This window comes from Gallus gallus, chromosome 4 (genome assembly GCF_016699485.2).
Source record: "Gallus gallus isolate bGalGal1 chromosome 4, bGalGal1.mat.broiler.GRCg7b, whole genome shotgun sequence".
Lineage (NCBI taxonomy): Eukaryota > Metazoa > Chordata > Aves > Galliformes > Phasianidae > Gallus > Gallus gallus.
Genome location: NC_052535.1, coordinates 11,418,340 through 11,430,171, shown reverse-complemented (window position 1 = coordinate 11,430,171; position 11,832 = coordinate 11,418,340). Strand labels below are relative to the sequence as shown.

Genomic DNA, 11,832 nt, shown 5'->3' with positions numbered 1-11,832 from the left:
GTGGGTTTTCTTTCGTCTAAAACCCAGGGCAGCTTTGGCAAGCAGATGTGTAACAGCTGCATTTCTCCTTTCACGGTGTTTTGGGGGGCACCGACTGAAGATCGTAACAGAGTTTCATTTGAGATTTTCTTTTTTCCATGCTGAGGCAAAATTTGCAGGTGAAGCAGTCAGGATGACATTGGCCTCTCAACGCTTTCTGGGATGATTGAAAGACAACAGTAAAGAGGAACCAAAGGCCACACAGCAAGAGTCCTGGCATGCCCCGTCTCCCTGCTGGGGATGATATGGGTACACAGGATCTGAAGGATGCGGCAGCTCTGGGCCATGTGTGCATGAGCTATATTAGCTGTGTTTGTGACGAGTCAGCTGGGCAGTGTCTGGCACTGCTGTGTCTTGACATTACGTCCGCTTTAAATGAATTTGTGTGTGTGGTTCCATTAAACATAGGAAGAACAAAAGCGCTGTGAGTTAGGGGAATCTCTGACTTGGGTGGGAGCTGATGCTTGTCAGCATCTCTTCCTTTATTTCTTGCTGCATCCAATTACTGTATAAAAAAGGGCGTGGTGACTCAGCCTGGCTCTCCGCTCTGCATTCACAAAATCATGCTTTCCCCCTGCATCTCTGGCCCACACACTGGGAAAATACCTGCAAGGGTGAGCCTGTGATATGGGACCTGAGAGCTAAAGGGCACATCCCAGCTGGAGAGCTGAGGTTGGGCTGTGCATAAGATCTTCCATCAATTCTAAAAATTCCCGGTATTAAACAGCCACGTCTTGCACCACCTACTCAGCAGATGCGTTTGTGATCTGTAGGGCCGGGATTGTGTTCAATGAGGATCATCAAGGAAGCATCTCTGTAGGAGAGAAGCTTAGGTGCTGGTTACAAATTGAAATGCCGGAGTTTCTAGGGAGCTTGTGAATGGGTTTGATACGCAGCAGAAGGTTTCTGTTTGTCTTCAGTGCTTGGAGGTTCCTGTGCTGGAATGGGGACAGCAGATCTCATGCACTGTGTGGCCGCTTCTTGATGGGCTGGAGCGAGCTGGTCGCAGCTGCAGGTCCTCCTGTGGATGCTCCAGCAGTGCTCTGGGGTCAGTCCCTGCTTTTGCTCTGATCGTGGCTTTCTGCACCCAAGCCCTGTGCAGCAGAGGAAGAGCATGGGTTGTTGCCCATCTGAATGCTGTCAGAACCTCAGAAAGGTTGGTGTCAGGTGCCTCTAAGAGCTGTGTGTGCAGGAGATGGACTGAGAGCCGCAGTGCCAGCATGGATCCTGGCACCTTCTGCTCACAGTACTTTGTCCTAGCAGGCGGCTGTTCTGCAATGGATGAGGCCAGGATGGAGGGAAATGCTGCTTTATTTCCATGGTTACAAACCAAGCGGGGTTATCTCGTGCTGTGTGTGAGAGCAGACTGGGAGGTGGTGCCACTGGGTTTCTTTGCAGGATAAACTGCTTGGTGTGTGAAAGTGGGGTGGTGCTGGGGGTAAGTGGGTGGGTGGGTGGTGGGGGAGCTGGTCAGAAACAGATGGGAGCAAAATGCTCTTGCAGGTGTCCTGGCCTGCTGAGCCTCCGTGGTCAGTGATCCAATGACAGTGGCTGAAGTGCTGCTGTTCTCTTACTCAGAATCTGTTTTCCTCAAGCATGTACGTTTTGGGGGTTCTTTGGAAATGAATACTTTGCTCTCTGGCAGGAGTGCTGCTGGTGCTGCTCCGTGCACAAGACGTCAGGCAAGCACCTGCAGTGCTGATGGAAATAAGCTGATGGTTTCATTTCCAGGTGGCACATCTTTTGGTGGAACCGCATTACGTTTTGTTGTCTCTCTCCTAAAAGAACACCTGGGGGCCTTTTCTGGAGCCCGGAGTCGCTGCCGGCAGAACTGCCAGGTTTGGTGGGTCAGGCACCCCCATCCTGCTTTCCAGGACGTTCTTCTCAGGTACTGAGGGCTGTAGAAGTGCCTCCCTGCTCGGGCAGCTTTGCAGAATCTTGCCATCCTAAGCAGTCTATGTTGCACACATCTGGACCCAGAGTGCCAAGCTCTGCTCTTGGTCAGGTTTTAGAGGTCCATCCTTTGGGGCCTGTCCATGGAAACAGTCAACATTCCATGTCATGAATGTCACCGGTGCTTCAAGCACAGCACTTGGCCCCATTTCCAAATAGCAGGGGCTGCTGGGAGCTTGGCTGTCCTCCCTACAGCAGGGAGTGCCACTGTATGCTCTTTGCTTGTGGGTTTTCTGACTGCTTCCTTCCTGCTGCTTGGACTGAAAGAAGCATACATGAAAAGAATTTCATTTTTGTATTTTTAACAAAATGAGGATATCTTGGAAACATGGGAGCTGAAAACGCATCGTTCCTTGCTGTCTTTTGAGGGGTTAATGCCTCGGATGGAGCCATCTGTGCTCCTTGTCCCTTCCAAGAGAGGTCTCTGGATCTGGTCAGTCATTCAGTCTTCCACTGGCCCTTGTAGTAAGATGGTGGGAACTGACCCACTGTGCCAAGCCCCATATGGTTGCATGAACAGTTTGGCACAGTTGGACTGTGGCCTTCCCACCCATGGGTGCTTCCATCGCGCCTCATCCTGTCCTATTTTGCCTTTCCTTTGCCCTACCCAGCCCTCCTCCTGCCAGGGCCGTGTGCTCCTGGGGCTTAAGCATGACGGTGCCGTACCATGGAGCAGCTGGGTTAAGGCCACCGAGGGGACACTTGAGGACCACCATGTGTTCAGGAGGACAGGGCAAAGCCAGGGCTCTGCAGTGGTGAGATGCCAGCTTTGGCCAGAGCGGGGATGGTGCTGGGTGGGTGTTGGAAGAGAGGAGAGGGTGGGTGGGAGGGGGGAGTGTGGGTGGTTGGAAGGGTAAGTGGGAGGTTGAAGGGATGTAGGGTTAGATGGGTATAGGGGGAGGTACGTGGATGGATGGGTGAGTGAATGGATGTATGTGTGATTAGATAGGGAGGAGGGTGGGGGAAGGGAGGGGTGAGAGGGAGGGTGGATGGATGGGGTATGAGTAAGGAGGGATAGACAGATAGATGGATACAGGGCTGGGTGGAACAGCGTAGCGTGGGTGGGTGGGTGTACAGTGGTTGCATGAAGGGGCGGTAAGATGGGAATACAGGGTTAGATGTGTAGGCGGTTCGGTGTGTGAAAGGGGGCAGGGGGGGCTGCTTGGGTGAGAGGACAGATAGGTGTGGGGACAGAGGGGGCAGCTGGAGGCCCACGGGGGCCGCGTGTGAAGCCACCTGTAAGCAACGCTACCCCGGGGTTATGGGGGGTTAGGGAGGTTCGATCGCCCTGTCCCATAAAGGCTGGGGGCCGCAGACGGCTGTCCCGGCCCTTCGGGACGCCGCGGGGCCGAAGTTCGCGCCTCCCACCGCATCCCAGCGGCAAACCCGCACGGCTCCCCGCAGTGCCGCGCTCAGCCCCCAGCGGGGCGGCGGCTCCGCGGGAGGATCGCGACACACCCAGCCAGGCAGGGGCGTCCCCCGTCGGCTCTGGCGGAGCTACAGCGCTCGCTGTCCGTGCCGCGAGGCTCCCGAGCCCCTTCTCGGTCCCACCGCCCCCTCCCGACGTTTCGGGGGTCGGGGGGGGGACCCGTCCCCAAACCCCGCATCCGTTTCCACGGTAACGCGGCCGCGCGGGGAGCCGCCCATTGGCTGCCGCGGCCGCTGATGTCACTTTTGGGGGCGCCCCGGTGTTGGGGGATGGGGTGGGGTGTGGGCGTGCCTCGGCGCGGCCCCGCCCCTCCCCGCCCGTGGGCGCGGCGCGGCCCCACCCGCCCCGCCCGGCACCGCCCGGGGCCCGGGCAGCGCGGCGATGCACTGCGAGGAGGCGCGCGGCAAAGTGAGTGCGGCCGGGCCGGGCGGGAGGGGGGCGGTGAGGCCGCCTCCATCTTCCACCGCTTCTTAAAGGGGCAGCGCGGTGCCCCGCGGGTGGGCTCGGCCCGGCTCCGGTACGCCCCGCTCGGTGCCTTCTCGGGCGGCGGCCGGGGGCGGGTCCGGCCGTGCGGTGGGGGCCATTTTGTGAACGGGGAGGGGGAGGGGGGGTGAGGGGGGCGCGCGGTTCCGCGCGGGGGGTGGGAAGAGGCCCGGCCGTGCCCGCGGCGGCGCCTTTAAGAGCGGTCCCGCTGCGGGGCGCGCGCCGGGAAGGTCACAGCGGGGGAGAGCGGGGCGGGGGGGGCGGGGGTGCGAGGCGCGACGTCGCCGTGCGCGCGCCCCGCCCCACCTCACCCCCCCCACGCCCTTTGCTCTTAAAGGGCCATGCCCGGAGCCGGGTCCGGGAGAGCCCGGCGGGACGCGGTGGGGCGGACGGGACCCCCTCCTCCTCCACCCCCAGCTGTGCCTTCTGCGCCCACCCCCCTCTCCCCTCCACCCGGTTCCCTCCCGACCTCCGGCACCGCGGGCGAGGCGGGGCGGAAATTCCTGGGGGGGGCGTGGCCGGGCCACCCTCCCCCGGGGCGCTTCGGGCCCCCCCCGGCACGGCTGCCCGGGGGGGGGGGGGGGGGGGGCAGGAGCCAAAACGAGATCGGGAGGGGTGATTCTCCCCCCCCCGAAGTGTTCCGTTGGGGTCGCACGGCAGCGTGGATCCCCACCCTCGTGCCTTTTGGGCGGGAATGTATGGATGCTATAGGAGTGCTATAGGAGCCGGTCCCTATAGGTGAGGCTGAGCCCCCTCCTCCCCCGCCGTAAGACCCCGTGGTCCCGTTGAGTTCCCCCTCCCGTTCCCGCGGTGGGAAATCGGCATCGGGACCCTCCGAGCCCTCCTCGCTGCACCCCAACCCGATTCGGGGTGCGGTGTCCGCTGAGTCGGCGCCGGGGGGACCCGAGGGAGGGGACGCCCCTTTGTGCCCTCCCGTGGCTGTGGGGTCCGTGAGCGCGCCCCGCTCCGGGGGTCCGCGTCCCACCCACCCCCAAAGGAGCGCTGGGCGGCTCCGCGTGTGCGGGGCGTGTGCGGACCGGGCGTGCCCGGGCGGGGACACGCGTGGGTGTGGGTGTGCGGGGCCGTGGGCCGCTCTGCGCCCGCAGCAAGGTGCGTACTGGGGTCGGCCGGCTGGGAAGGGGTCGCACGCCGCGGTGGTCCCGGCGTTCGGGGGTCGCGCGCCCGTTGGGGCGGTTGCAGGGGGCGGCTCCGTGCGGTGCCCGCGGGGCCGGGCCGTGCCCGCAGCCCCTCCCTGCTGCTCGCCCGCCGCGGCCGGGCCCTTTTAAGGAGCTCCACCCCGGGCCGAGCCAGGGTGGAGCCGTGAGGCTATTCGCACCTCTCGCGCGGCGCGGCACGGCACGGCGCGGCACGGAGCGGCGCGGGCAGGGAGCATGATCCTGCCCGCCGAGGGGATGAGCGCTGCGCATTCGCGGAGGAGCCCCCCCCGCGAAGCCTGGCGGGTGAGCGGCCCCTTTAAGAGGAAGGGGTGTGTGCGGTGGGGGGGTTGGGAGGGTCGGTTGAGGGCAGCGCGGCCGCTTTAAGGCGCGGGGGAGGGGAGCGGGGTGGGGTGGATGGGTGTTGGCCCCGCCCCCGGCCCCGCCCCCCTCCGGCCCCGCCCCGCCATCACAAAGGCGCGTGGGGGCAGCGGTTGGAACAGGTGCGGGGCTGCCGGTTTCCCTCCCCCCCCCCCCCTCCCGCCCCCCGCAGTGGGTATGGCGAGCAGCGAGTTGGTGAATCGATGAACGCGTTCATTAACGAATGAGCCGGGGGGCCGTCTGGGTGCAGAGCGCTCTGACACCCCTCTGCTCCCCCCAGTTTTGGCAGGCGGGAGGCTCGGGGCGGGGCAAAGCGGCCCCCAGGATGAGCTCGTCCTCGCTGCTGGCCGAGGCGCCGCTGGAGCCCCCCGTGCTGCTGAGCGACATCAAGACGGAGCCCCCCGAGGAGCTGCTGGCCTCCGACTGCAGCCAGCCCCAGGCCGAGCCCGTCGACCTCTCCCTCAACAAGTCCAAGGCCCCCCCGCCGCCACCCCCCGTGCAGTCCTCGCCCCTGCTGGTGGCCCCCCCGGTCCCCGCCTCCACCATCTCCATCGCGTCCTCGGGGCTCGGCACCACCTCAGCCATCCCGGCCGTGCTGTCGCCCGGCTCCATCCTGGCATCGTCGCAGGGCAGCGGCGGGCAGCAGATCCTGCACGTCATCCACACCATCCCTTCCGTCAACCTGCCCAGCAAGATGGGCAACCTGCAGACCATCCCCGTGGTCGTGCAGTCGCTGCCCGTCGTCTACACCACCATGCCGACCGATGGCGTCACCGCCATCACCGTCCCGCTCATCGGGGGTGACGGCAAGAACACTGGCTCCGGTAAGGGGCTCGTCGAGGTGTTTGGGACCCCCCTGTTCCGTGGGCCCGGCGCGGTGCTGGGCCGGCTCGGCAGGAGGCTGCCGGCGGGGTCCTGACACAGCCATAGGACGCGTCCGTGTGCGGCAGGGCACGTCCGGGACCCCCGGAGGGAACCCGTTTCTCCACCCGAGGTCTCCCCAGGACCAGCGGTAGCTTCACCTCCAGAAAGTGTCCCCAGGCCCCAGCGTGGCACAGCAGAACCCCGGAGGGAGCCCAGCCCTGGCCGTCCGCCTGTGCTGAGCAGGGGACGGGGAGGTGCTGCTGGCCGCCTGCCTGCCCGTCCCGCCCAGCTCCGCTTTCAGTCCCCACCGTGACCCCATTCCCCGAGGGCGGGGTGCCCTGGATGTTCCCTGCTTTGGGAAGGAGGCGGTGTCCTCACACTCCCCCAGTAGCCCCGTGCCGAACCCCCACAGCACGGGGGTCGCCTCCGTGCCCCCCCAGATGGATGTGGGTTGTGGCGGGGTGGGCTGAGCCCTGCGGTGCGGTGGCTTTTCTGGGAGGTTGGCGATGTCTGTCCCCGAGCTTTGCTCACCAGCCCCCCAAAAGCTATCGACTCCTTGCTCCTCAATAGCTTTTCTTTCCCACCCCCCCAGTGAAAATGGACCCGGGCGCCATGTACCCCATGGACATGCCGAGTGACAGCGAGGACAGCGCCTCGGAGAGCGGCCCTGCGCCCTTCCAGGACCTGCAGCGAGAGTGAGTGCCATCCCCGTCCCCGGGGCGGACAGCCGGGGGTGTGTGTGTGTGTGTGTGTGTGGGGGGGGGGGGGGGGGGGGGAGCCGCCATTCACAGCCATCCCTCCCGCCCCTCCGCAGGTCCGCCACGCCGCGCCTGCCCCGCTCCGACTCCCCCGACCTGAAGAAGCGGCGGATCCACCAGTGTGACTTTGAGGGCTGCAACAAGGTGTACACCAAGAGCTCTCACCTCAAGGCCCACCGGCGGATACACACGGGTACGGAGCCGCGGGGGGGGGGGGGGGGATCGGGGGAGGTAGCGGAGCTCGCTGCCCTGCTTTGGATGAGGGGGGGGCTTTAACAGGGCGCTCTGCCCCGGCCCCGCCCCAGCTGCGGGGCGGGAGGGGTCGGGGTGTGGAGGGGCGCGGCGCCGTTACGCCCCGTGCTGCCGCTCCGGGCGGGTACCGTAGCGCACACAATGCGCGCCACCGCCGCGGGGCGGTAGGGCATAGGTAGGGCGGTAGGGTAGGGCACCTAATATACGGCCACACCGGGAGCCGCGCTGAGGGGGCGTTACCTCAGCGCTCCTAATGCACGGGAGCGTTCAGCCACGCGAGGGCGCTGCTGCTCGGGGAAGGAACGGCAGCCGGAGGAGGCTCGAAAAGTGGGCCCGTGGGAACCTAAGGAGGTTGAGCGAGGCCAGGTGTTAGGTTTTGTGCTGGGGTAGGGCAGTCCCAGGTATGCGTACAGGCTGGGAGAAGAACTGCTTGAGAGCTGCCCCTCTGCTCTGCCCCTGTGAGGCCCCATCTGCAGTACTACGCTGAGGGCTGCAGACCAGGAAGCAGGAAAGACGTGAAGCTGTAGGACCAGGTCAGGAGCAGGGCCTGGAGATGATCAGAGGACTGGAGCACCTCTCCTATGAAGAAAGGCAGAGGGAGCTGGGGGTGTTCGGTCTGCGTCAGTGAGACCTCAGTGCGGCCTTCCAGTACTTGAAGGGTGCTTATAAGCAACTTTGTGTATGCTCTGATAGTGATAGGACAAAGGGAAACCGTTTCAAACTAAAAAAGGGGGGATTCAGTTTCGATATGAGGTGGTAATTCCTTGCTCGGAGGGCGGTGAGGCCCTGGCACTGCTGCCCAGACAGCTGTGGGTGCCCCATCCCTGGAGGTGCTCAAGGCCAGGCGGGATGGGGCCCTGGGCAGCCTGAGCTGGAGAGGAGCAACCGGCCCACGGCAGGGCTTGGGGCCGAATGGGCTTAAGGGCCTTTCTGACTCAGCCACTCTGATCCTGTGATCACAATGCAGCTAACTAGGCTACAGCACAGCTGTTTTTGGGGTGTTCTCATGGTGCGGCTAATAGACAGCCACACGTGACGCACAGCCCTGCTGGGGCACCTCCGCGTTAAGGGATGTTACCATAACGCGCACCCATAGTGGGAAACCATTGCTTTAGGGGCGTTACCGTATTGCACCCAGTGCGCGCGCACGACGGGGATCCGCTCCTTTATGCGCGGTACCGTATTGCACCTAACGCGCGCCCCCGTGCAGCACGGCGTCCAGTCGGTGGCGCCCGCGGCCCGCGCTACGCCGGGGAAGGGCGGACGAGGAGGGCTGCGGGGCGGTGGCTGCCCGGGCACACCCCGCTGCCGTGCTGACCCCCGCTCCCCGCAGGCGAGAAGCCCTACAAGTGCACCTGGGAGGGCTGCACCTGGAAGTTCGCCCGCTCCGATGAGCTGACCCGGCATTTCCGCAAGCACACGGGCATCAAACCCTTCCGCTGCTCGGACTGCGACCGCAGCTTCTCCCGCTCCGACCACCTGGCCCTGCACCGCCGGCGGCACATCATGATGTGAGGAGCCCAGCACGGGGAGCGGGGAGACGGAGGCGGCCTTGCTCCCTGCGTGCAGCCGAGGGACTGCGGGGCTGGCGGCGAGCGAGCCCTGCCTGCACCGCTGCGGGACGGTCTCCGGAACGCTCTCCTCTTCTTCTGGGCCTCTCCTCCCCACTGGCAACACTTGGAGGCTCCTCTGGCCGCAGCCTCCCGGCCTCCCTCCTGGCACTGCGCGCTCAGCCTCCCACGGGTGTTGCGGTGCGGTGCGGACGCAGCCACAGCCGAGGCAGGGAGGAGTCCAGCCCTGTGTGTGTGCCTCCTTCCCAGCCCTGTGCAGAGGAACGGGGAGAAAGGAAAGAGCAAAAGGGGGAGGACGGAAAGAGCCGTGAGCCACCAGAAGGGCACCGCCAGAAAAAGGGAAACTTTGCAGAACGTGGAACTGTGATTTTATGGAGTTCTGGGGGGGGGGGGGGGGGGGGACATGCCGGCTTTCAGTTTTCGGAGACTGTGGGACAGTTGAACCATTTATAAGTTAAAAAGGCATCAGCCTCCCTACGGACTGTTGGCCATGCACTTTTCTTTGTAATTGTAATGGTTGTTTTTGTGGGGTGCAGGGATGGGGATGGCGGTCGTGACCCTCAGGGCCGCTTGGAGGGAGGAGCCTCAAAAAGCTGCTCTATAGCTCTGGGAGGAGGCAGAGCCCTTCCGTCCATGGCTCTCTTGGGGGCTTTTCCTCTGTGTGTGTGTGTGTGTGTGTGTGTGTGTGTCTGTGCGTCCCCATCACACTCCCTGTCCCAGAGCAGCACTCCCCATCTGATCTGAATGCTTGGTGGCGGGGGACACCCCTATATCCTTCCCTACAGCACTGGGGAGACCCATGCTGCCCTGGATCGGGAGCTCAGGACAGTGCTTGGGGGCCAGCGCTGCTGATGGCCCACAGCGAAGGTCTGCCCTGCAAATCTGCCCAGGACAGGTGGGATGGTGGTGAAACCCTTTGGGGTGAGGGAATGGGGACTCGAAAACTCCTGAGCTGTGACATTTGTACGAAACCATCTGACTTTTTTCTACAGGGGAATAACATTGGAAGCAGAGGAGCCTGGTGGTGTGTCTGTGCCACAGCAGTGGCAGGGCGAGCACTGGGGATGAGCATGGCTGGGCTTCACCATCTCCTTTGCAGGGCTCCCGAGTTCCTCTTCTGAGGTTTTATTGAAAAGGGCACAGCCCTGTGCTTGAGGAAGGTGCCCAGGTCCTGCTGGGCTCCCACCTCCTCCCTTAATATCCTCTGTCTCTGTCAGCCCCATCCCCTGTGCCCTCAGGGCACTAAGCACCTTTAATTGCTCTGAGCATCCTCACCAGGGACCTCCACCCACCCTCCTGAGCCCAGGGCTCTCACAGAGCTCCCTCACCTTCCTGAGCCATGCTGTGGTGTGCTGGCCACAGACCCCAACCCGTGGGCTGGCGTCAGGCCTGCCCTGTCCCCATGGACCTGCCTGGTGGCCACCTCGACCTGCTGAGTCTCCATGGGAGCTGCTGGCCCTCTCTGTGCCCAGTGCATGGGGACGCACACCTCATGACCTCCTCTGTGAGGCTTACGGACCCCAACGGCCTCGAAGATGTGTTCTGGAGGCTGCAGGTAAACATCTCAGCCTGGTGATGTTCACAGGTGATTTCCCCACGTGTCTGGAAGCCCCAGTGCCTCCTCATAGCCAGCCAGTAGCCCCCTCTGGTCCCCACCTCTACACGGCGTGCCCAGGCTGAGGGCAAGGTGAGCCCCAGAGACGTTCAGGTCAGCTTGTTCCTTGGGGCAAGAAACGGGTCCCAGCCAAGCTCACTGACCCCAGACCCATCCCTTTGTCTTCTGCTTCCTCTTTGAGACAGCAATCCTGACCCATGGTCCTTCTAACACTGTGCTGAGGTGACCACGGTACCTGCAGGCCCTGCCTTGACCGCAGCAAGGATCTAGGCTTCAAGATGGCTTCACCACGGCCCTTCCCATTGGCTTCCCAACGGGAATCGGGCACTAATCACTCTTCCAGGTGGGGAACGAGTGGTTGACCCCACGTACGGACCTTGCCCTGTTTCTCCCCCAGGCTGCGGGGTGGCCCCGTGCTGTGGGGTCACCTCGGTTCGTGGTTCTGGGGGGCCGGGGGCCTCCTGCCCGCACTCACCGGACTGGTTTAGCAAGAGGAGGGGCGGCCGCCTGCTTTGAAGGGCTCCCTGGAAAGGCTGGATGGCCGCAGGAGAAAGGAGAAGGCAGGAGAGGTGGTTTTGGGTTTCAGCGGGGGAGCGGGCAGCCCTGCAGAGCTTTGTCTGCCGCTGGTGGAGAAAGGGAACCCGGGGGGTCCTCCTGCGCGGGGCGCCCTGCAGCCTCTGAGCCGGAACAGCTGCACCCGAGGGGAGGCGAATTCGGGGCCGTACAGAGAGGTGGGTGCTGCCCTCAGCTGCGGTTTGGGGATGCTCAGCCCCCGGGTAGGGCTGTGCGCCAGGAGACCTCCGTGCCTGGGAGAAGGGGCAGGAGCCCTCATGCTGCAAGGGCAGAGCTCTGCCTGCTGGGGGCACGGGGCCGCAGGGGAGGTGGTTTGGGGTTCTTTGGCTAGAAGGGCAGTCTGCATTCCCATGTCGTTGCAGGTTTGGGCACTCCTGGTATATTTTCTTTTCTTTGCCCCCCTTTAAGAAGGGATGACTTCCAAAGCAACCTGGCCACAATTGCAAAAGAAAGACACGGAATCCACAGAAAAGACAAACATAAACTGGGCATAATTGCAAAAAAAACCAACCGAAAACAAACAAAAACCCCCAAACCACCACCAACCTAACCCAAACGAGGCATAAATGCAAGAACTCCGGGCTGTGATTGCTTGGCCTGTCCGTCACAGCTCAGGAGGAAACCTCTGTGCCCTCACACGCACCTTAAAGCTGTTGAAAACTTCCAACACAACGACGGTAAAACGAAGCAAACTCCTTCCCCCCTCACCCACTCCTTTCCCTTTCGCCCGTCTCTACAGCAGAGCGCTGTGAGGAAGGAG

General features: G+C 63.4%; 1 protein-coding gene across 3 annotated transcripts; it reads left to right on the top strand.

Annotated features, from left to right (window-relative positions):
• The first annotated feature begins 3,759 nt into the window (after positions 1-3,759).
• On the top strand, positions 3,760-9,379 carry KLF8 (Kruppel like factor 8). Of its 3 annotated transcripts, none has more exons than XM_015278568.4 (5): positions 3,760-3,829; positions 5,720-6,263; positions 6,896-6,998; positions 7,118-7,254; positions 8,647-9,379. In XM_015278568.4, exons 1-5 carry the CDS (start codon positions 3,803-3,805, stop codon positions 8,826-8,828), a joined length of 993 nt encoding a protein of 330 aa, XP_015134054.1. In that variant the 5' UTR covers positions 3,760-3,802; the 3' UTR covers positions 8,829-9,379. The 3 variants fall into 3 exon arrangements, with proteins under 3 accessions (XP_015134054.1, XP_015134055.1, XP_015134053.1); XM_015278569.4 differs by lacking the exon at positions 3,760-3,829 and adding an exon at positions 4,430-4,642; XM_015278567.4 differs by lacking the exon at positions 3,760-3,829 and adding an exon at positions 5,214-5,364.
• The last annotated feature ends 2,453 nt before the right edge of the window (positions 9,380-11,832 follow it).